A 23,877-nucleotide genomic window follows, 5' to 3' on the forward strand; every position below is an offset into this window, starting at 1 on the left:
AGGAAATGTGAGAGTGTAGTTTTCCGCTTCCATAAACAAGATGACTGCCAGAGTTTGCCGCCAGTCCTGTGTGCCTCTGGGCTGAGTCTCCCTCGGAGTCAGCCCGACGTACTGACAGGGAAAGTGAGCAAAGCAGGAGAGAGTGAGAAAGTGAGGGAACAGGAAAGGGACAAGGCAGAAAGACAGGAAAACCCATCAGAAGGAAAGAAGGACAGGAAAGAACTGACAGAAGAAGAGAAGGGAGAGGAAGAGGGTTAAAGTGTCAGTCTCTCTTCTTCTCCTCTAACAAAGCAGATAAAGTCATGGCCGAGAACAACACAAATCTCTTTCTGGAAATACTTCAGTCTTTTGATGCCGGTGAGTTTTTTTTATAATTTTCCTTCCCTTTCAGCTGGTCTTTTTCATGTGGTCGCTCTGATTGGTGCCTTTGTTCTCTCAGGAATTTAAACTTTAATCACCACTGGAATAGATGCAATATGAGCCTAGTAACTTCTGAACTGTAGTTTAGTGAACAAATTTGAACGTCCAAAGAAACCTTTTTTGATTTCCAAGAATACTAACTCCAAATCTATAAGCTTCTGATGTGTTTTCTTAGCATTTTTTTCTGCTCAGTTTTCCAAAATGTCATTTCCAGATGACATTTGACCAGTGTCTCCTTTCTTCTTTCCAAAAACAAAAAGAAAAAAGAAACTGGAGTGGAAAAAAGAAAAGAAAAAAGAAGCAGCTTCAGTCTTTTTAACACTTAACCGCATTGAACGGAAATGTATTTGTTTTCCTTTGGGTAAATCCAACAGGATTTGTCTTATCCGCTGCAATCTCTCCCGTCTCTCAAGCATGCTTATACTGGCGTTACTGCTTCCAAGGCAGAGACGCAACGAGGGGAAAACAAAATGCTGTGGTAAACATGAAAGGGAAGGCCTGTTATTATTTTGTCGAGGGGCATCAACATGCATGACACTGCTGGCAATCCTCCATCTGTTCCATTAAAATGTTGTTGTTGTTGTTGTTTTTCATTGTATTCTTGGGAAGATTTTGATTAAAATTCCTTCCATTCCCAAGGAATGATAAAAAGAAGACCGTCAATAAGAATAAAGTGCATTTAAACGTATTGCGTGTACATAACTATTATTGAACTCTTGTCCCTGTGATCCTGAAAATAAAAATAGATTAAAGAGGGAAGAAGAGTAATAATGTAGAAACCACAAAAATGGAGGATGTTCATGTTCAAGTATCGATAAGAAAGTTTTCACTGCAGATCATGAAATCTCCATTTTGATGCATGTTTCTCTCTTCACAGTCCCTCTGATTATAGCTTTCTGTGTGTCCATGGCGGTGGGTCTGCTCTTGGGTGCCCTGGTCTACGTCATCCTGACATGGATGTCCCGACGCAGAGCAGGTTCTGCCAGCATCACCCACCGCACGCCGCGCCACTCGCACTCCTCCTCCCGCAACCGCCCCGGCTTCAACCGCAACAGCAGCTACGACCGGCGGAGCAACAACAGTTTAGTGAGCGCTGCGTTCAGCTTTCACCGTCAGACTTCCTCCCCGGACCACCTTGACCCGCTGGGGCACAAATCCAGCTTCAGGGCCTCCACCTTCCACCCTCTCCTCCAGTGCAGCCAAATCGCAAGGGAGGCGGAGGAGGGGAGCCAGACCACGCTGCCTCGTACACCAACTCTGACCATGTCAACCGGGTCAGCTCAGACTGCAGCCCAGCCAGCTGCCACACCACCCAGACCCGAGTCATTTTGGGGGAACAACGGTCTGAGGGGTTTCCACGCGACACAGACTCCTCCTCCAGCTTATGAGAGCATTATTAGGGCTTATCAGGAAACATGCACCTGATAGGCGTGAGAGTACCCGGCATGGATTTCCAGATGATATTGGACTAAATCCATATCGATATATATCAGTAGGTGGAGGGAACACGGGGGTTGAGGACAACTACTCCAAAACAACATCGTTCTTGGATGTCTATTGGTATATACTTCTATAAGCATATTTGCATCATACAGTACTTTTATAAAACAGTCATCTGATACATGTGGCATTGACTACTTACTGTATGAGCGGAAATTATTCCTCTTCAAAATTACCAGTCTGTATTTAATGGTGACGTGTGCAGAACGTTTCTTTAGTTTAGACGAAGCAAAAACTACAAGTTCAAACCGTTAGCTGGGCGTTTATGGTGCAAGTACGCTTTGCCCCTGCAGTCATAGTAACTATGCAAAAAAAAAAAAAGAAAGAGACTAATAGTTTATGTGGAGACTGAAAAAATAAAAAAATAAAAAACAATGTGTATCAAACTGCAGTTTAAAAATCTGTGCAAAACAATTTTGACGACCAGGTTAAATTGACCTGCCATGGCATTCAAACTAACTGTGTGTGTGTGTGTGTGTGTGTGTGTGTGTGTGTGTGTGTGTGTGTGTGTGTGTGTGTGTGTGTGTGTGTGTGTGTGTGTGTGTGTGTGTGTGTGTGTGTGTGTGTGTGTGTGTGAAAGTGAGAGACACAAAAAGTTGTGAATTAAGTGTGACATCTTTTGTATTTTATGTTGTCGTGTTTTTTTTGTTGTTGTTTTTTTTAATGTAATTTACTGAACTCTGCTCTTAAGTTAATGCAATAAAAGCAAGAATCAAAAGTTTTCAAGACGGAGTTTGTGTACTTTAACCTGTCTGGAGGGTGTTTGAAGACACAAACAAAGCAGCGCCCTTCTCCTTGATAAGGCAACACAAGATGTGACAACAGGAACGACTCCTCATGCAACCCGACACAACAGTCACAGAACAGAAGTTTCTAAGTTTCAAATGTTCATTGCTAGATTTGGCTGTTTTAAAAACTAGTTTTAGAAACGAGGACACCACAGAGGCGGTCGGCAGGTGAAGGACACCTGTGCTTCTAGCCCCGCCCCCCTCACAGCGGAAACACGGACGTCACAAACATCTTGAATAAATGTGAAGTGTAAAAGTGTTCCGATAACACAACACGTTCAACACATATTCACATGTAATGTGAAAACTATATTTTCTAAAAAAAATATTATTATTTTTTCTTGCTCGAGTTGATGACGTGTTATTTGAGGGACAGGTTTGTGTTGTGTTTACGGACACCGGCTGCAGAGAGTGAAGGACATTACCGCAGTTCTTTAAAAAAATAAATAAATAAAAAAAAAAGACGTGGATAAATCAGGTAAAACCAGCTGTTCGGTAATGATGTAATAAAACGAGAACTTAACATCAGTCAGCTGTTAAAAGTCCGCGAGCTGCAACAGCGAAACATTAGCATAAAGCTAACTAGGGGAAGTGACGGTGATTTAACTTCCCCGGTTACAATTAAACTGCTCGTGCAAACCTGAACGCCATAAACAAGTTAAAGACTTATTACGTTATTTATAACCACGGTACCGGACGGGGTTGAACTGACAGTCGGTCAAAGTTAAAAAAACGGCAGCTAAGTTCGCTAACGTTAGCGAAAGGACACGTGACCGATGGTTGACGTCAGCTGTGCGACTTGTTTGTTTGTTGTCGTCGCAGGTTGTTGGTTAAATGCAGGTTGTTGGTTAAATGCAGGTTGTTGGTCGTTACAGGCTCGCTTACTTCCACGAGGATGTCCGGAGCAGCTCTCCGTCTGATCCGCTGCCGGAGGCTGAGCACAGCTGGGCCGCCCGGTGTGAAGAAAGTGATGCAGTGGAAAGATTTCAGTAAGTTATATTGTGTTTTGTGTTTAATAATAATAATAATAATAATAATAATACACAAATATATTTGTGTTTTTGTATAAAAAAATTTTTTTTTTTAAATCTTCACTTGATTTGGAAAAGTTTGAGGAAATAACACATAGTTTGAGCACAAAACTTGCCAAAGAACTATAACATAAGATCTGGTCAAAGTAATTTACCGAAGCTGGACTCTGGTCAGGAAAATCCTGATTAATCTTGATTTCCTTTCTGTTGAAATGCAGGGAAGGTGGCTAAAGTAACCAGTGCGGTTGTTTTGGGGTAAGTCGCCGTATTAACATTTCAGTATTTGACTCAATTTGATTTCTGCAATTTGTGTGAAAAGAATGCGAACGTGGTGCCGCGTCTCATCAACGTCTCCTTTCTGCAGGGGCTGTCTTTTCATTACGTACGAGATGGCGGCCTTGGACAAGGCTGTCACCATCGACACCGGTGCGATTCTTCAAGAGAAATACAAGTCTTACATCTATTTGAGAGCCACTCCCTCCGATGAAAACGAGAACTTAACTGCAGGTAGTGAATGTCGTCCGTTGCGACTGCGTGGCTAAAGTGAGAAGATCATTCATTCGGCACATTTTGAGATTTTTTTTCTTAGTTCAGAATAGATCTATTGTTCTTGTATTTCCCAGAGCAGCTGGACAACATCTGGCAAACATGCTGAGTGGCTTTATTTAGTTCTTGTATGAGCATAGAGTCGTGTCCAGCTGGTATCATCTCTTCCTGTCTTTCCTTTCCATCTCCACCATCTTTCCTGCCTGAATCTTTGGGTCACTCTGTCGACTGATCTCACTTCCTTCTTTATCTTCCAGGACTTACAAACAAAGCAAGAAGGGAACTTCATAAAGCAGCAAGACGATTTCTGGAAATATCTTCTCGGCTTTTACTGCGATCGCTGGACGGTAAGAAAGTAAAAGTTGCCTTTTCACCAATTCACCGACCAAATTATGACAGATAGCACACAGTGTGATAACACTGTACTTCCCCTAATATTCTTGTGATTAGAGGGCAGGTAATGTTGCACAAATACTGATCCTCAGAAAACTGCAGTTGTCCAGTCATTTTTATGTGAAGTGCGTCCATGGAGTTCGAAGGAAACACCTGCCTTGCTCATGCACATCCTGTTTTTGAATGTCACATGACTTGGGCTGTTTTGCCAACTATATTCATGCTTTTAATTGTATATGCAAAAAAATGTAGAATTGGAGAAATGTTTTAAGTTTATTTATCTGTTTAAAATAAACTTTTGACCTTTTACAAATGAATAGCTGCCACACTGATGTCACATGGTTCGCAACCACAAGGTTTGTAATGTGACTCCCTAGCTGCTGTGATAATCTAAAGAAGGTACTGTAGGTGCTGGTATTTAGCCTGGTAGACACCGTTTGAGTCCAGTTTCCTGTTGTGATTAGGGATAACAGTGGCACACCTTCCCGCTGTGTTCTGTAAAAGATTTAGTTGGTCACTTTGTCCTGTAATTGTGTATCTTAGAACACTTTAGCCATGTGGATGCAGACCCACACGAGGTGGCATTATGGGTCTTACTGAAGAGGACACAGTCAGCCAATAAAGCCATCAGACTGCAGGCTGTTCAGGAGCTAGCAGGCAATCACCACTGGCATGGTAAAATACACACAACTTTGCACATCCTTCCAAGTTAATACTCAATACATGAAGAAAAACCGGTATCAGATCGTGCCTGTCGTGAATAATGCAGACTACCAGTACCAGACAGCAGCCCAGGTTATAGACCAGCGGACAGCAGTGGGCCTGGCCCGGACTCCTCAGGTAGACCTGCGATTCTTCCGGCACCCACCTGCACTGCCTGACTTGGAAGATGTACGTATCTAAATGACATCTGTCAGTTGAATAGTTATGTACTGTAAGAAGGGAACTAAAAAAGTTAACTTCTTCTCAGGGTTTGTCTGCAGAGGATGGACTGAGGCGCCTGTTGGCGTCTCTGCCTCAGTCTGAGGTGGACAAATGTGTTCAGTACTTCACATCCCTGGCCCTCAGAGAGAGCACTCAGTCCTTGGCAGCACAAAGGGTAATAAAGACAGATGAATGCATACATGTACTCTCATGTAAAGTCTTCAGAAAGGTGACTGCCGAGAGCACAAAACAGCAGAGCAACAACGATCGCCAGGATGCCTGAGATATTTGAAAATTCAAATCCCCGAACCCTGTCAGCAACACGTGTGCTCATTGTTGTTGTTGCAGGGTGGTTTGTGGTGTTTTGGTGGCAATGGGCTGCCTTACGCCCAGAGCCTCACTTCTGTTCCAGCTGAGAAGGTGGAGTCCTTCTGTCTCCAGGCCCTGGTACAGCATTCAAAGGTAAGGAGTGTCATTATGCTGCTACACACAATTTGGTCTGGAGGAGAAGTTGCCAAAGTCCCCTTTTTTTTTTTTTTTAAACTAATCATAGTCGTTGTCATTTTGCATTATAAAGCTCATCTTGTTCCTAATTCAAGTAAAAGCTACTTCGTTTTTGTTTTAGCTCAGTTTATTGTCAGCCTGGAATTATTTCCAGTTCTTTGACCTCATGACTATCAGTGGATGTGGCCCATAAGTGAACAACCAAATGCATTGGAAGAGAGTTGGTAGTAATTTACTGGAACCTGTTTTCTGTCTGCAGGTACAGAGTCACTGTGACCACATCGTAGCCAACGGGGGCCTGCAGCTCCTCCAGAGGGTCTACCAGCTCCGCAGTGACTCTCTGAAGATTCAGAGGAACATTGTTCGCATTATAGGAAACTTGGCTGTAAACGAAAGTGTCCACCAGGCCATAGTCCAGTCTGGTGAGTCTGTAATTAATCCGAGTACACCGTAGACAGTTCGAGTTGCGTGTCATCTTGATTGGGTGCACGAAGGATGCTGTAAAAAAACAAGATCTATATATTTTTGTCCCTATTTTATCGACAGATTACATATTTAGCATCGCAAAGACTTATTATTCTGTTGTTTTTAACGTTGTCACCGCAGCCATCAAACCAGACATGCTTCACGGTGTTCACACTTGTCTGTGTTTTTCTGCTTTTAATATTTTCTGTCCAAAGTGTATGAACTGAAAACTGATGAAACTATGAAAATGGATCTAATCATTTCCCTCCCTTTCTTCCTTACCTGTGTAACCCCTTCAGGCTGGGTATCTGTGCTGGCGGAGATGATGCACTCTCCTCATGTCATGCAGGCCTCTCATGCAGCTCGTGCTTTGGCCAACCTGGACAGAGAGACAGTGAAGGAGAAATATCAAGATGGCGTCTATATCCTCCACCCACAAACACGTGGCGAGTATGAAATCAATTGAATTCTACTGTTCCATCTTTTTTTTTTTTAAAGAATACATTCGCTTCACTTTATTTATTTCACCCAACTCTTATCTTTGATCATGTGTTAATTTCCAGTCAGCCTATTAAAGCAGATGTGCTGTTCATCCACGGGATTCTCGGGGCAGCTTTTAAGACATGGAGGCAGAAAGACCGCAGTATGTTAGAGGAAGAGAGTGAAGCTGAAAGCAAAGATGACTACACAGAGTGTTGGCCAAAGGTGACAAATGCATCTAAATACGGTGGAGTAGTATTGATTACTACTATTGAAAGGCTTCTTTTTTTTTTTCTCCAAATAATGAAATGACATCTTTGAAACAACTATAAACTGATCTATCTGTTTATGGGGAGACTCAATAATTTGTTTTGCTCTCTGAAATGTGAGGTTTCACTCAGATTTTGATTTATCTAGAGGAAATGACTCCTCTCTCATTCTTCTTCTATGTTACTGTGTCCTCATTGACAGTCGTGGTTGGCTGCTGATTGTCCAAATCTGCGGGTGCTGACGGTGGAATATGACAGTCATCTCAGTGATTGGATGGCAAAGTGTCCTGTTGAGAATCAGAGGTGACAAATCTGGAGTTTCTTCATATATCTACTGATGAAGCATAAAATTCTGTAATACTGTTGTGAGAAAATTCAGTTTTCTCTATTTATGGAAAAACCAATTGACTTTGCTTTACACCGTTATTACTAACAATAATAAACTTCATATTTTATACTACTTATCCAACATCCTGATTTTTTTTTTTACTCTTAGTGAAATTAAATGTTTTATAATCCCAGATTCCAACGGACCAAACCTTTGCTTTTGTCTCTGCAGGAAGTCTTTGGCCTACAGAAGTCGGGAGCTGCTAAAGAAGTTAAAGCTGGCAGGAGTCGGAGAACGGCCTGTGGTCTGGGTAGCCCACAGTATGGGAGGTATTCTGACACAACTTTCATTCCACCAGCATCTCAAGAGTTTCACTCAAATCGCTTAAATGCAACTTGGAAAAACAAGTTTCTTGATGTTACTTCCCACTCGCACCCTCGTGTGACTGCGTTTGTCCGATTTTAAAGTTGGACTCACTGTATGTCTGTATCCTGTTGTATTTGGTTTCTCTGTCAGGATTGCTTGTGAAGAAAATGCTGCTGGATGCCTCAGAGGACCCAGAGATGCAGGGCTTGTTACAGAACACCAAGGGCGTTATGTTCTACAGTGTTCCTCACCATGGAACATTTATGGCTGAGTACTCGGTCAACGTCAGATACCTCCTCTTTCCCTCTGTAGAAGTCAGAGAACTCTGTAAAGGTGAGTGATCGCAGTGAACTCTGTGGTCCGGGATTGTTTTTATTTCATAGAACATTTTTCAGTAGCCACTGCGAGTTGATATCTGTGTGTTTTAAGACTCACCAACTCTGCGCAACCTGAATGAGAACTTCCTGAACATGGCCGAAGAGAAGGAATTCAAGGTGCTGAGCTTCACAGAGACCGTGCCTACAAACATTGGTCCCATGATCAAGATCCTGGTGGTGCCAACACAGTCAGCAAGTATGTAAAAGTAACACGCATGGGAAATAGGAAGTGCCCGTATGTAATGTGCATCTTAAATATGCAGAACGGATCTTGTAAGTTCTATCTGTAGTGTGGTTTCGTACCTCGAGCCTTAAGCGAGCTCTGGTTTGGTTTCAGATCTCGGCATCGGGGAGCTCATCGAGGTGGATGTGGATCACCTCAACATCTGCAAGCCGGAGAAGAAGGACTCATTTCTGTACAAGCGCAGCCTCCAGTTCATCCAGGAAGCACTGCAGAACTACATCAGCCGCTGAAGGAGATATATGAACAAAAGAAACACTGATACAACCTACTGTATACTTGAAATGTGGGAGATCCCCGTGTCACCCCCCTCCAAAACCATAAGAAAACAAAACTGCCTCTGATGCACATTCACATAAACTCATGTGATTATGGTATAATTAAAGAAATTACATTTATTCACACACTGATAGATGCGAACCATTGTGATGAAGAAACCTGGGTGCTTATTTAGTCTTTGTAGTCATCCTTCCCGATTTTAGAAGGTTTTAAAGATCTTATGGATTGTTTTTAAAACATAACCACTATGTTTACAAGTAAATTCAAATGAAGAAAATGTATTCTAGATTTATTTTGCTGTCACTTTTTCTCTGATTTCGTTTTAGACCGACCAGCTTTGTGTCTTCCCCATGACACAAAATGCTCCTATTATCTGTTCACTTATAGATACACTGACATTTCATTGCCACTTATTGCTCCTCAGTACTTTTGACCAGAGCACCAGTTTACCATGTTGTTTTTATATTTATGTATCTTCCTCTAACTTAAGAGTATTAGTCACGTGCCAAAACATATCCCTTCCCAAGCCTTACCTCAGATGGGCCTAATTAATACATTAGTTCAGAAAGCTTTATTTATGGGACTAATCACGCAACTGGATTTTAACCTTGGTGAGTTTGCAGGCCCAACTGCCACTAGTAAAACACTGCTGGTTGTGTAAATAATTTAATAAATGTGTAAAGTTGGAGGGTTTCTTTATTTGCCTGTGCACTTCAAATACATTCCGTCTGGATAAATCGGTTTTGAAGTGAGTTGTAAAGTATGCGTCCACATGTTCTTCCTGTCAGTGGGACAAAAATGACCGCAGTGAAAGATAAAACTAATATATATGTATTTTTGCATCGACGCGGTGATGCACTTTAATGTCCCATCGGGTAAACTGACCAAACGCACTTTGTTACTTAATACTTTTTACAGGATTTTCTACGTATTCACGTTGTCCCGTTTAATCACCGGTCAATATAGTGTCCCATTTTGTCACGCATTGTGCACTAAAACATTCAAACGGGGGGAAAGCACCGAGATAACACAAACCTGGTCTCTGTGCCACATGCGCGGGTTTCTCGCACGCCGAATTTTGTCCCTTGTTGCACACCGTCCACACAGCTCGAGGAAGACTTGGCACAGGAAACAACTGCGAGCATCCGGTTTAAAGAAAGACGCAGCCAGGTGTGTACATGTCTTTTGTTTTCTTGTGTTGTCCGATATTTAGAAATCGGAGTGTTTTAACAGAGTATTGCCCGGAGTTATATTATTTTGATCTGGCGTTAACAGCCAATGCCCAAATCTCATGTCCGCCACTGTTCGTTCACTTCTCTGTTTGTTGTCCTGCAGGTCTTCAAGCCCAAATAATCTGCAGCTGTCAGTCAGCATGGTCAACGTGCACAAAGGTATCCTTGTTGAATGGTAAGAAAAGTCTGCAAATATAATCTAGTTCTTCTTAAAACTGGAAAAAAATAATAATAATAATAATAAGTGTTGCATCCATTTCTCTTTGTCCCCTTTGGACCAGTGATCCTGCCATGAAGCAGTTCCTCCTCTACCTGGATGAAACCATGGCCCTGGGAAAGAAGTTCATCCTCAAAGACCTGGACGACACGCACCTTTTCATCCTGGCAGAGGTGGTTCAAACTCTGCAGGACAGAGTGGGAGAGTTGATGGACCAGAATTCATTCGCCATCACACATAAATAATATGTTTAGGTTTTCCTTCAGAGAGATCTTTCTTACGTTTCTTGTGTTTAAGTGAATTCTTGTCCGCAGTGTTTTAACTGCAGACTGAAATGGAGCTCCGGCTCGTTCTTTGTTCAGATTTTAAAAAATTTAAAAAAAATTAAAACATGGTTGAAAAGTGAGTTATTTCTTTGTTTAAAGTTTAAATTGTTGATTTCTGTTTCAGCAGCAAGAATCACACAAAACTGTAAAGCTGTGAAATCGGGTGTCTTTCCCAGTTTGTGGCTTTTTTCACATCAATAGTTAAATTGTTTAGTGTTGAACAAAAAAGTATCTTGAAATAATATATTAATATACATTTATTCTCATATTTGAGTAAAGAAGTTGAATAACATTGGCAGAATTGTAGAAATACTAACTTAGTTCATATTTGACTAAAGACAAAGACATTTTTTTTAAATTTATTTACATCACATTAAAGTTATTTAAGCCCTTTTAAAATATTGTATCTGAAAAATATGTGAATCGGTCTTGAAAGACCGAAACAAAGCTGGAAACACTTGCTAATAAAAGGCCCATATAACCTTGGTATTTTATTAAATTAGTAAAAACAAAAAGTTAAAAGTATTACGATCCTTTACTTACGTAAAGGCAGCAGGAGTAACAGTAAAAATACAACCCGATTCAAGTTGGGACGCTTTTTAAAATGTGAATGCAATGATTTGCTAATCACATAAACCAATATTTTATTGCAGATCAACTAAAGAAACGGAGAAATCTTATTGTTTCATGTTATTTTTTCATTGCCTTCTGTTTGTATTTACATTTTACACAATGTCCCAACTTTTTTTTCAGGAAATGGGTTGTACTCTTTAACACAAGCACAAGTCCTGCGTGAAAATTCTCCTTTAGATCAAATTCATAAATAATCGAGGTGAAGTTTAGTTAAACTATTAAAAATGACTGGTTTGGTCCCTCTGGCCGATATATTATTATTTACGACATTATCCCTGAAGTATCAGCATGTTGCTGCTGCAGCTGCTGCAGGCGGAGCTGCTTCAAACGGCTTATTACCTGGTTGTATATCCAGAAAAGACGCTATCTCTAAAGTACTATTTACTGGCGATAAAATAGTTTCTTTAATCTGTTCAGTATGTGATTCAGATATAGTAGAACTCATTTTAATTATAAAATCGTTTGTGTGTGTGGATGGAAACCAAAAAAAACACAACTTTGATGTATGATTTTTGATATAGTCGTCACAAAGATACGCTTATCTCTGTCTACCTCTAGTGGACAATCAGGAAACTACACTCGACAACTTAAAGTTTACAACAAAAATTCTAAATAAATGTGTTGCAAATTAAATAATAAAAAGGGTTCATCATTTATAGAAGAGTGGAAAGACGACTCGAGGTAGAGAATACGTAAACAAATTAAAACACCAGAAATAAACAAAGAAAATTAAAAGGCAAAGAAAAAAAATGCAATAGAAAAAAAAACCAATGCAGTAGAAAAGGCTCTAGTTTTCACAGCTTTGGAGTTTGTCCCGTATTTTAAGGAGTGCGGGTCTGATTTTAAATAGGACATGAAGACAGTAAGGTTGGGTTGTACATGGTATTTTGCTAATAAGCGGATAAGGTTGATAACATGCAAGAAACGAAGGCAAAAGCCGAAGCTGATGGGAGTAGCTGATAATGACATATTTCCCTAATTTTATGACTTTTATTTAACCTGAGCAAAATGAAAATTAACAATAGTGTTTTTTTTTATTTTGGACATTTTACAGACGACACGTTTAATTGTTTTGTATTTAAGAATATTTGTGAGGAACTACTTACCGCTGATAAATTACCTGCGATTAACTATTTCCGTTTTCCATTCCGGAATACTGTGACACTGCGCTTTTATTCTGAAGGAAGACGACCGGAAGTAGTACTTCCCGTTCATTTAGCATTTGTCACCATCGACTGTATTTAACAGTTTGCACCGGAGGCAGTAAAAAAAAACTAAAATAAAAAATGAGCGCGTTCCAGACAGAAGAGGAGGTGGGTTTGATAGTGAAATAAATAAATGCATGTTCGTTTGTTTAATATCAACACAACGCTTTCTTTCACTCGGGTTGTCAGTCAAAGGAAGCGTCTGTCAGAAAGTAGCCCGGTTAGCTGAGGCCGCGCTGTTTTTCTTTCTCACCCAACAGATCGTGTTTGACGTCGAAGAAGCGAGAAAAGTCATAAAAGAGGTAAAGAAAAACATTCAAGCGTGTCGTGTTCGTGCTTTTGGGTTTACCCCGTTACAGGTTTGTTGTTTTGTTGTTTTTAATCTTCCCGTTACGAAACTTTCTGTTTAGCGACCGGCGGTTGCCAAGGATACCGTAACGGTGGCAACGTCTCAAACGGAACCGTTATAATTAACACCAAATCGTATTAATTAATTTTAGTTATATGTAGTATACATTTTCAGTCATTGTTTTTTATTACAGATACAGATTACAGGCTGTATGACATAATTACTACTTTTATATTTTATTTTAATAAAATTATTTTAATTTTTTTTTTTTTTACTGCTATTTTATTGCTTTTTATTATTCTATTATTATCTTATTGCTTCCCGTATGCTGCTGTCAGCGAAAACATTTCCCCCTTGGGGATGAATAAAGTAACTACCTGCCTACCTGTGAGGCTGTCAACAGGTGTGACTGTTGTTGTTGCTGCGTACTTCAACATGACTTTATTTAAAACTGTCTGTACAGTCAGTGGAAGCAGTCATAGGAGAAAACGCCTACCAGCACAGCAGAGTGAATCAGTGGAGCAGCAGTGTGATGGAGCAGTGCCTCAGTCAGCTCAGCAAGCTGGGGAAGCCTTTCAAATATATCGGTATGTGGACCGCCGCCTCAGAATAAAACATGCCGATGCTCCTGGTCGATCTCGAGTTGTATATTGACGGCCGGTGTTTGTGTTTCTCAAAGTTAACTGTGCCATCATGCAGAAAAATGGAGCAGGTCTGCAAGCGGTGAGCTCATGCTTCTGGGACACCTGTACAGATGGTAAAAACAAAACACACGCGAGCTTTAGGAGTGTTTTATAGATAGAAAAGGTGTTGCTTCTAAACTGAAAATATTTGCATGACGAAGCCACATGGAGGTCATGTTTTCCCATCTGTCAGCAGCATTTTCATTGATGTTCTGCATGCAACTGTGTTCCTGGTTTAATTTAATGTTTACTGCACCCAACAGGGTTCTGTACGGTGAGATGGGAGAACACGTCCATGTACTGTATTGTCACCGTGTTTGGCCTGGCAATCTGAACCTACAACTTTACACCCACTGACATGTTTTGAAATTTCTGTATTTTTGAGAACTAGCACGTTACGTTTTACCATTATTGCCAGTTTTATAAAATGTTCTATTTTTTATATAAAGTGAAATAGATTAAAACCCCACTATGCTGTGTCTAGTTAGCTTTATTTACATGTGACATGACGCTGCTACATATACAGCTTTTATCTCACAAAGCAACAAATATTGCAAGAATAACCTCATTGAATCACCTTTAACCAACATAAGGTACATTCATACTGAGAGAATCAAACATGTACATTTATGTCAAAGCATTAATAAGTGAGATTGCAGCCCATTTAGAGGAAAACAGAGTGATGTAAAGACAAGGCACCATCTTGATTAAAATACAGATTTGGAGAGAACAGAAATACATTTGTTTTGGCTGTTTTTGTCTATAAGCTTCAGTTTTATAAAACAAAAGACAGGGCAACAAGTCTCGCATTGTATGCAATATAAGCAAAGTTCTCAAAAAAATAGTTAAAATAGTATGTTCAAGAAAGGCAAAAGTGAGATGGACAATGGCATAACTAATGTGCATGCCGGGATAGGAAATGTTTAATGTGATAGGTCAGTAGTCCATTAACAAAGTTGTTAGAAAGTCTATTCATCCACATCAACAGATAATACAGAATGAAATATCATCACTTTTTGGCAAAATAAATACAATTCTTGAAAAGTGCAATTACGAAGCTGCTTTCCAAAGAAAAAGAGTAGTACCTATGGTATTTAAGGCTCCGTCTGTATTTTTTTTTTTTAAACATGTCTGAGGACAAAGAGGATTTGTCATGTCGGTCCTACAGAGCCACACTGTGAAGTCTTCACTTGCAGCATGAGCTTTTTTTTTTTTTTTTTACTCTCTATCATTATTCTGATGTTACTCAGCTTTGGCCAGATAAAGAAATCCTCGTTATTCTCAGACTGTCAGAGAGCAGGAAGGAATGGCATAATGCATAATCAACACAAGTACAGAGAGACAACAGTGGTTCAACACAAAGCATTAAAAATAATGATTTTACACAAAAAAAATAAAAAAAATTATTCGCACATTTCTTGATCTCTCTTAATTACCAGGTGGTGAAGAAATGCTGGTTATGAGGGGAAAAACAAGTAAAAACTCGTTTTACATCAGTGTTTGTTTCCTTTGTTTTCAATGAGAAAAAAAACAACCACCTTTCAAAAGTACAGTACATTCAGTAGACTTGGAATTTATCTTTTCTTAAAAATATTATTATGTACATTTACAGTATAGCAAGAGGCATTACCACTGCAAATGCCTCTCTTTTGCCTCCCAACCTACCATACGCGTCATAGTTTGTTGTTGCAACAACTTCTAGTTCATCTCGTAGTTTCCGAGAGGGACACAGAGGAGGGACGACACGTCAGTCACTGTCACTCTCATCCTGGTACTTGGCAGCTGCTTTGATAGCACGTCCATTTTGTAAAGGCATGTCTTCATAATCACTCCTTTAGGAACACAGAGAAAACACCAGGACGTTTCAACCGAACAGAAGGTGCACAGCTTAAATAATTAGGAAACAAATGTGAATTAAACTCTTACCCGTATATCACTTCATCATCCGAGTCATTTAGCATGGAGAAAGCTGGATTGTCCTTCAGTTGGGAGTCTGGAAAATCAAAGAAAACCAGCAGCATTCATCACATTTTTTGCTGCAGCAAAGACGTGGTCCAGTTTGCTGAGGAGAACATTGCACTGTGTTACCTACCATAAAGAGCATTTTTGGAGGGAGAATACACAAATGCTAATGTGTACAAGTAAAAGTTGAGCAGGCCATAGAACGATAAAAATTCAGCTGGTATGTCTGGAATTAAGGAATAATCTCTCACTATTTACAACATCAACAAGCCGCAGTAAAAATAAAATGTCTTGCAAAGGATATAGTTCTGGTAATAAGTAGACAATTCAGCCACAAAGTTCTCTTGAAGAGCCTTGGCACCAAACCTCAGGTAGAGAATGACCACGCTGGAGGAGAGAACGAGGGATAAGAACAACACTCCCAAATCAAACTCTTCCACAAAAAAAGAAAATTGCTTTTCTACGAACACACCTTATAATGAGGACCACAAATGTCAGCGCTGTCAAAAACTTCAGCCGCAGATCTAGTGATCAAAATGACATCGTTCATCAATACTCTCCCAGTGAAAGGTCAAGTGAAACACAGACAAGTGTGGCGTGCTGCGATACCTGAGTAAGGCATGTTCTTGAGCTCAGAACAAGCTCTGACAATCAGGAATATCAGGTAGAGGATGTAGAGGACAACTACGATCAGGAAGAAAACCTTCATACCCTGGAGAAATGACAGTTTAACAGTATTACACAAACATGCAAATGCCCACAGTGAAGGATCACCTACTCAACGGACATCCTCCGAATAAATAGAAATATTGAATGGAGCTCAGTGTTCGTATCTGACCCGATGCTTCCTGGCATTAACGTCACATTACAGTAGGTTTGTTACTGATGGGTTTTTTTCCCCTCCACTCAAAAACTTTACATCGAAAGAACTTTGCTTGCTCTTTTATTTTTTGGGGTTACCAGAAAAATGTCCTGTGTGATTCTGACATTTACAAACATGAAATATTTCATACATTTCTAATAAGACGGCTCATTAAATGAGTCTCTAGTGTGCAAAGATGTCCTATTGTGTCAAATTCCTAATTCGCACAACCAGCATCTCAATGGATTAAAAATCATTTTTCAACAATTGTCTCTTCATCTTTTTAACATAGTAAAAGTGGATTTAAATGATGAAAGGATGTCGTATCTGCTGCTTTGACTCCTATTTCATGAGAAGTTATTTAAAGTTTTGATAAAGGTCTCACCTGAAAGTTTACTATATCCACTTTGGACTGATAGGTAGGATCCTTCAGTTCATTAACCCTGGAAATTTAGAAAAGCAGAGTAAATCTTTCCAGTGTTATAATTTGACTGTTTGAACCCGGCTGGTCGTGAACACAGCTCCCACTTACGTCTGCCATATGCCAAGTGTAACCGCCGAGAGCCACAGAAGACCTACGATGATCAGCTTCGGCATATAGAACGTCAGAAATTTCCTCTCACCCTGCAGAAACAAAATAACAAGATGAAGATTCACGAAAAGCTAAAAATGAAAAGAAAACGTTAAAGTACGGGAGTAAAAGTGAACCCACCTGAACCCTGATGCCGTGGTAGACACAGAGCCAGAAGAGAAGCAGAGCGCACAGGAAGAGAGCCTGAAAGAAAGCGTCCAACGTCCCTGGAAACCAGCTGTTCACCAGGAATGACAACGGGAAGAAAGGATCTGAACAAACACAGGAGGAAAAACAAAAGTCTATTTAAAAGCTCCCCCTGGCTTGTCAGTTGGTCTACGTAGCTACGCAACATTTACACCAGGAAGCACGTATGAATGAATTTTAACTGGCAAATTATCGCTACACAGGAGCTGTTTTTTGTGGTGAAAACCTGTTTTAATTTTGTGAATTGTGAATATTACATGTTAAGTTGATGCAACCAGCTCCACATGGGTAAATGAAAGGTAGGTAATAATCAGCCTTGAAGAGTCACGGCCAACATTGGAGAGTGGTCTCGCTGCACCCACATATCTTTCTGGTGTTGGTGGGAAAATGCTCTGACTTGTTTGTATCTATCGCCTGAAGAATATATCGAGGATTAGAAGATTCATGTCTCAACAGGATTTGGAAAAACTTGTCCCTGCATTTATCTTCAGTAGACTCAACTACTGTAACGGTGTGTTTAAGGGTCTCTGTAAAAAGTCAGTCAGACAGCTACAGTCCTCACTAAGATCAAGAAAGTGGATCACATCACTCCAGTTCTGAAGTCTTTACACTGGCTTCCTGTCAAACAAAGAATTGACTTTAAAATCCTGCTGTTGGTTTATAAAGCAATGAATGGTTTAGGGCCAAAATACATTTCTGATCTGCTGCTACTTTATGAACCATCCCGACCCCTCAGGTCGTCTGGGACGGGTCTCCTTTCTGTTCCCAGAGTCAGAACTAAACATGGAGAACCACCGTTCAGTTTTTATGCTTCACATATCTGGAACAAACTCCCAGAAAGCTGCAGGTCTGCTGCAACTCTCAGCTGCTTCAAATCAAGACTGAAGAGTTTTCTGTTTGCTGCCTTTCACTGAACCAGATTTGAGGATGTCTTAAACTGCACTGTAACTTTAATCCTATTTTTAGCTTGCTTAATGTTTTAATCACTGTTTTTAATGTTTTAATCAATGTTCTTAATTGTATTTAAATGTCCTTTTCTTTTCCCTTTTGTTTTGATGCTTTTAATGGTTTTATGTGAAGCACTTTGAATTACCTTGTTGTTGAAATGTGCTATACAAATAAACTTGCCTTGCCTTGTCTTGCCTCAGAGGCAGTTATTGTTGCTGCACGATGTGGCGAGGATTTTAAAGGCGGTAACACAGACATAGTGAAAGGGAAGGTGAATCTTTACTGGCAGTAGCAGGTTTAAACCCACATTCTGCATCAGGTGAATCAGACTACTTAAAGAGAGACGTGTAACTCACCATTGTAGAGTAGCAGCAAAGGGAGCAGAATAGACATCCACTTCTGCTCGATGCCCCAGTCCCTCATAGAAAACTTCCTCAGTGAATGAGCAAACATACACTAGTGCACACAGAAGAAATATTATCAGTCAGCCTACATTCAGAAAAAGACACATTTTGGTCAGAGTGTGCAGAAAGTGTTGGAATGAAATATTTAAGGTCTAAAAAAATAAAACATGGTCTTACCGTCACCGTGAAGGTCAACACCACAAAGACGAACCGGAACCAGATCTCCACTTGTGAGAAGGTGGGATTGTATGTTTTCCACTGAGGAGGAATACAAACGAGGGAACAAGAAGGAAAGGGAACAAAAAGGGTAAGAAAACAACAACCTGTGAGTGACTTGGGAGATCAAGCAATTAAAAAAAACTTGAATGCAGCAACAGAAAAAAACAACAACAACAACATACGGGTGCTTTTCACTTACCACAAACTTAACCTTAATTTCATACGTGATATTTTCCAAGCCATTAAATGTGACCACAACTGGGTACTGGGTGTAGTTCAGGTATCCCAGATGCAGCACAATGATCTCATCACATTTCTGAAAGGTGAAATAAACAAAAACATTGCGTCACTGTTGGTTCAACCCGACTCTGCTGTCATCGGGAGACCGGCCCCGCGGACAGCATTACGTTCCTAAATTCAATCGGCACTACAACCTAAATTTGCATCTTAAAATGACATTTTATAAACACACACAGTTGCTGCTGCCTGACGAGCCGACTGACACTTACAGTCCCGCAATGTAGTGTCCGAGATTTTTGGTGCACTCTGTTGATGTGCATCACGCTGGCGTCCTGCATCACCCCCTTCAGCTCAACGTTGATCTCTAAGGGCTGCTGGAAGTCTCCCACTGACACAGACAGCAGTTGTGATTGTTATTCAGTGTGTTTACAAAATCCTAAGAAAGAATGCTGTCTGAGTTTGTCACAAAAACAAACAAACAAACACCGTAGACACTCGGTAAACAGGTCATTCTGCGGTCTTACTGTTGCTGTTTTCAGCCTGCATCACACAGGTGAGCCACAGCTGCTGGTTGTAGGTGGTGAGGGGCGGCGACAACAGGCTGAAGGGCCCGGTCTGAAAACAGGGAATGGCATATTTAGTTTGTTCATTATTGCAAATGACAATTAAACAATAATAACACATTTTAAAAAAGCACACACACAAAAGAGGAGACAGTAAACTAAATACACGGTGATATTTGGATTTATCCATCATTCAAATGTCAAGCAGGAAGAACACAACCTGATTAATGTCTTACCTTAACAGAAGAGTTTTTAACCAGCAGCTGGTCTCCATTGTGCTCTTGCTCAGCAATAATCTTTGGACCTAAAGAAAAGCAACAAAACCCAAATAGATTTTTATTATTTTTTTAAATAGAATTAGGTATTTAATGCAATATTCTTCATGCTTGATATAAAACGCTTTGCTGCAGTGATGTGAGTCGGACCTGCTATCCCGATGAAGACTGTGAGGCCGAAGCAGATCAGGAACACCACAAACACCAAGACGAAATGCCTCTTCGACAGAGTGTAGAGCCGCATGGGGGCCAGCCTGTCCGCGGGGGAGACAGCCATGAGGGTCAACAAACATCCGGCGGGTCGCTACAGACACCAGAATAAAAGCAGGAGGAACTAAAACGCGGTCGGTGATGTTTGTTTTCGTGGAGGTTTGTCAACACTTGTTAGCATCCGTGCTACTTCAGGCTAGCGGTGACAGACGGGAGGAGACGGACGCAGTTTGAGGGGTTTAAAACTTATTATCGCGCATTTAGTGTGTCTGCTGGACAAATCGTACACTTACAGCTCCATTTCTGACGGCTACGCAGTCTCGGTGGCGAGGAATAAAAAACAACAAAACAACAACAAAACAAAAAAAAAACAACTTACAATTCCGCAGCGGAGCCACATCCGCGTGTCAACATCAGTCTGCGACAATTGGAACGCAACGTCATCGAACGGGGCGGCCCGAGATCACGTGACGCCAAACGTGCGAGGGGAGGGGGGAGTAAGGAGTGATTGGTCTGTTCTCTCCTGCTGTCTGATTGGTCTATTGTATTCTGTTGTTTGATTGGTCTGTTCTGTTTTGTTGTAGGGAGGAATGAAAACTGTCAATATTAAAAAAAAAAAAAAACACAAATAACTGAATGAATGCATTGTTATGTCATTCAACGCACCAAAAGCAATATAGAAAATAAATGTCACTAATGAATTGATAATATGTGATATTAATTAATATTTCTGTTTTAATTTGCTTCTATGTTTATTTAACTTTGTATTGATTTTGATATTTATTTACAGTGCATTCCTATTTTATTTTCCATTGTATTTATTAATTTTTAAACGTATCTATTCATTTCAATATAATTTTCCGTTTTGCATTATCGGACTTATCTATTTCCACGAACGTATTAATTTCTGTATTTCCTTCCTAAACTTCAAAGAACTGTTATTTTAAGTGCATATGGAGGGATTAAGTCTTCACCTGTTGGTTGATCCACATCAGCGTGCACAGATATCAGTATTTATGTTACTGTCATACCCGTGCTAATTGCTGAGAAAGAACTAGTTTTTAAGCAATCCAGGATTAAAACCAGGATAGGTTTGGTGTGTTGTTGTTTTCATAGACTTTACATATGAGAACCGCACAACATCGTACCTGGCTATGCAGGTTTAGGCTGGCAATCGAACCTGAATTTGCACCATGCCAGAAATGTATGAAGATGTGTAAAAAATAAAATACAAAAGCAAAAAAGTTTGGGGAAATAAATTGGTGGAAAAGGAAATGTTAAACAATACAGGAAATAAATAAATAAACTTCAAAATGTATAATACATGGCAGATTACAGGAACAAGTGAACTGATATGAAGGTAAACAGATTAAGGAGCAAAGGAAGAAAATTAAAACAGAAATATTAGGGTATGTCACATTTGATCAATTAATGGCAGCATTTACTTTCAGTATTATTTTTGGTGCATTTATATATTAGACATTTGGTTATTTATTTAGGTGTTGGCAGTTTCGTTCCTCCATAATATATTCACCTTTTTATATCTTTAAATGTCTGTTTCTCTATGAATCACAGAGACTTATATTCAGCCACAAGGCGTGACTATTTACCGGCTGAACATCACCTGTATGAAAAGAAGCTTCGCGCATGCGTAGCACGTCGACATCGAGCCAAAACGTTGACTTTTAATTTCTAATAAGAAATCTAAGTGATATGATTTCATTTCTTACGCTTGAGAGAAAAAGTGTAGGTTAATAAACGATAAATATGATTGTTGATCAAATAAATATGTATGATAAAAAATAAATTAAAAAAAAATCCTTTCACAAAGCAACAGTTGTTGATAGAAACCAAGAAGCCCCTGAAACGTTGAAATTGTGTTTTTTTTTTTCTAAGAGGCTAGATATATAGAGATTGATAATAAGCCCTATATATCCTCCTCGGAAATGAACATCTCACTTATCGCGCACTGGCTTTCGTATTTTCCCCCATTTCCCCTGAAATTTTGCTGCAGTATGCTATTCATAGTCTGGCATTGGCTAATATATAAAATATGAATAACCAAATATAATCCAATAAACGATCGATCTTTGCATTCATATGCCATCATAACACAAACCAGCCCTTAATATAAAATGATTGTTCTGCTGTTGTTAATTCACAGTATGCGACATTAAAAAACAGCCTGAATGGTTTGAAGTGTCAGATCCACATGCACCAACCTATAAAAGCGATCATCTCGGTAAGGTGTCAGGTCCTCCTTCAGCTCGTTGTAGGCCTCTTGTATCTTCCTGCAGAAGTATTTCAGCTCGCTGTACAGAGGGTTTTCCAAGCCGGCCGTGTAGTCGGTGTCCATGATTCAGACGGCTTAAAAAAATGGCGATGAGGAACGAATCCGCGCGGCCTCCGGTGCGCAGCGCAGCGCACCAGAAGCGCGGCGCGGAGCGGCGGAGCGGAGCGGAGCGCACCAGAAGCGCGGCGCGGCGGCGCGGAGCGCAGCGCACCAGAAGCGCGGCGCGGCGGCGCGGAGCGCAGCGCACCAGAAGCGCGGCGCGGCGGAGCGCACCAGAAGCGCACCAGAAGCGCGGCGCGGCGGAGCGCAGCGCGCCAGAAGCGCGGCGCGGCGGCGCGGCGCGGAGCGGAGCGCCGCCACCTGTCTGTATTGTTAACGTCGTTTGTGCAGCCGAAGCTGTTTTATTTGTGTCGCTTCAAATAAACAGAAGAAAAGAAAGAAGAAAAAAAAAAAAAAAAAAAAGCTGGTAAAACGAACTGGGGGGTGGAGGGGATGGGGGGGGGGGGGACACAGCCCACACGCGGAGGAGGGTCACGTGATCATGGTTCAGCACCACGGACAGAGACAGACAGCAGGAAAACCACAGAGACGTCAGATACTCCAGACTGGTGACTCTAAACATCAGTGTGTCCTGGTGTCCCGCTTTATGTGGGACTGCACAGCATTTTCTTTTTTTCTTTTTTTTTTATCCCTTGTCCCACGTCTCACGTATTGAGACAATGTCCCACGCTTTGATTCGCTCTAGTTTTCGAAAGTCAACACTGCAAGACAGACATAATGTTTAAAATCTCTCTTTTTTTCCCTGCAGTCTCATTGAAGGCTGTTTGATGTCAATTAAACGGCACATATGTGCGTCGTGTGCAGGTTATTCAGTCTCCATCTTTGCAGCCGAAACAGGCTTTCTTTTACGCATACTGTCCGAGTATTTACAAAGCAAGAGACTTGGAGAAGTTAGTCCTTCACATGCTGAAGACTCAGGCTGCAACCTTGCACACTCTATTGAGCGGTTTATTTATTAAGTTGGGTACAGATGTCAAAATTCTAGACGACCTCTCAGCATTGGTTACGTGTCCCACGCAAACATACTCTTCGCCCCACATTCAGTTTGTTGTGATCTGGTCACAAGGTCACAAGCTTCAGAAACAAGGTGAGAGCGTACAGCATTTTCTCAGGGTCATCAAATGGGCACATCCCCTCACTGGTGTTTCGTCACATTTGGACCCGCGACAGCTTGCGAGGCCCAAAGAGACTAGAACACCCACCATCTCTGCTTTACTGCTTCACATCTAGTCTAGTACGACTCCTGCCTGGATACTTTGGCAACATTATCGTTGCTGAAAGCCTCAAGTTCATACCTGCCGTACATAACCACCAAAACCGTTCCTTCTCCGCCAAACCCAGAGACTGCTGCCACAAGCTCTGTGCATGTAGTCAGGTAGAAAAAAACGCCCCCCCACTGTTCATGCAGACTTCCCTACAGTCTGCTTTTGTACTTTGGAGGCGGCCCACAGCAATCCCTGTCCACATTTTTAAGTGTCGTTGATCAAGACACTGAAGCCTAAGTTGG

At 40.8% G+C, this 23,877-nt stretch overlaps 5 protein-coding genes across 9 annotated transcripts in view; 4 read left to right on the forward strand and 1 right to left on the reverse strand.

Annotated features, from left to right (window-relative positions):
* The first annotated feature begins 50 nt into the window (after positions 1 to 50).
* The window catches only part of myct1a (myc target 1a), a 68,734-nt gene continuing 44,907 nt past the window's right edge, over positions 51 to 23,877 (forward strand). Inside the window, exons 1-2 of one of the 3 annotated variants that reach the window (XR_011312005.1) lie at positions 51 to 357; positions 1,298 to 2,445. Coding sequence is in view for 1 of the 3 variants with exons in the window: in XM_069721687.1 (XP_069577788.1) it covers positions 303 to 357; positions 1,298 to 1,845 (603 nt within the window). In the remaining 2 variants the exon portion in view is untranslated. Of the gene's footprint in view, positions 358 to 1,297; positions 2,499 to 23,877 lie in introns of those variants that run through there. The other 2 variants (XR_011312006.1, XM_069721687.1) reach the window with 2 other exon arrangements.
* serac1 (serine active site containing 1) lies at positions 3,572 to 9,597 on the forward strand. Its single transcript, XM_069721667.1, has 16 exons — positions 3,572 to 3,697; positions 3,958 to 3,994; positions 4,104 to 4,246; positions 4,543 to 4,632; positions 5,222 to 5,353; positions 5,448 to 5,569; positions 5,649 to 5,777; positions 5,951 to 6,064; positions 6,366 to 6,528; positions 6,871 to 7,021; positions 7,135 to 7,276; positions 7,523 to 7,623; positions 7,880 to 7,977; positions 8,165 to 8,347; positions 8,444 to 8,587; positions 8,729 to 9,597. The coding sequence occupies exons 1-16, from the start codon at positions 3,604 to 3,606 to the stop codon at positions 8,863 to 8,865; spliced, it is 1,980 nt and encodes a 659-aa protein (XP_069577768.1). The 5' UTR covers positions 3,572 to 3,603; the 3' UTR covers positions 8,866 to 9,597.
* Positions 10,254 to 10,754, forward strand: gtf2h5 (general transcription factor IIH, polypeptide 5). The gene is made up of 2 exons (XM_069721668.1): positions 10,254 to 10,318; positions 10,425 to 10,754. The coding sequence occupies exons 1-2, from the start codon at positions 10,284 to 10,286 to the stop codon at positions 10,603 to 10,605; spliced, it is 216 nt and encodes a 71-aa protein (XP_069577769.1). The 5' UTR covers positions 10,254 to 10,283; the 3' UTR covers positions 10,606 to 10,754.
* Positions 12,543 to 14,035, forward strand: dynlt1b (dynein light chain Tctex-type 1b). Its single transcript, XM_069721692.1, has 5 exons — positions 12,543 to 12,632; positions 12,785 to 12,826; positions 13,337 to 13,460; positions 13,553 to 13,630; positions 13,820 to 14,035. The coding sequence occupies exons 1-5, from the start codon at positions 12,606 to 12,608 to the stop codon at positions 13,888 to 13,890; spliced, it is 342 nt and encodes a 113-aa protein (XP_069577793.1). The 5' UTR covers positions 12,543 to 12,605; the 3' UTR covers positions 13,891 to 14,035.
* Positions 14,031 to 22,423, reverse strand: tmem181 (transmembrane protein 181). 3 transcript variants are annotated; one of them, XM_069721684.1, is made up of 17 exons: positions 22,240 to 22,423; positions 19,958 to 20,061; positions 19,769 to 19,836; positions 19,494 to 19,584; positions 19,239 to 19,357; positions 18,929 to 19,045; positions 18,688 to 18,768; positions 18,463 to 18,562; positions 17,093 to 17,223; positions 16,913 to 17,004; positions 16,766 to 16,823; positions 16,128 to 16,230; positions 15,991 to 16,042; positions 15,823 to 15,905; positions 15,649 to 15,738; positions 15,483 to 15,549; positions 14,031 to 15,388 (listed from the first exon to the last, which is right to left on the reverse strand). In XM_069721684.1, the coding sequence occupies exons 1-17, from the start codon at positions 22,371 to 22,373 to the stop codon at positions 15,304 to 15,306; spliced, it is 1,575 nt and encodes a 524-aa protein (XP_069577785.1). In that variant the 5' UTR covers positions 22,374 to 22,423; the 3' UTR covers positions 14,031 to 15,303. The 3 variants fall into 3 exon arrangements, with proteins under 3 accessions (XP_069577785.1, XP_069577786.1, XP_069577787.1); XM_069721685.1 differs by lacking the exon at positions 22,240 to 22,423 and adding an exon at positions 20,397 to 20,436; XM_069721686.1 differs by lacking the exon at positions 22,240 to 22,423 and adding an exon at positions 20,311 to 20,382.

The sequence above is a fragment of the Brachyistius frenatus genome, unplaced genomic scaffold, assembly GCF_029030835.1.
Source record: "Brachyistius frenatus isolate BFR_SWC_R1_liver_20210118 unplaced genomic scaffold, ASM2903083v1 Contig_270, whole genome shotgun sequence".
In the NCBI taxonomy this organism is placed as follows: Eukaryota; Metazoa; Chordata; class Actinopteri; family Embiotocidae; genus Brachyistius; species Brachyistius frenatus.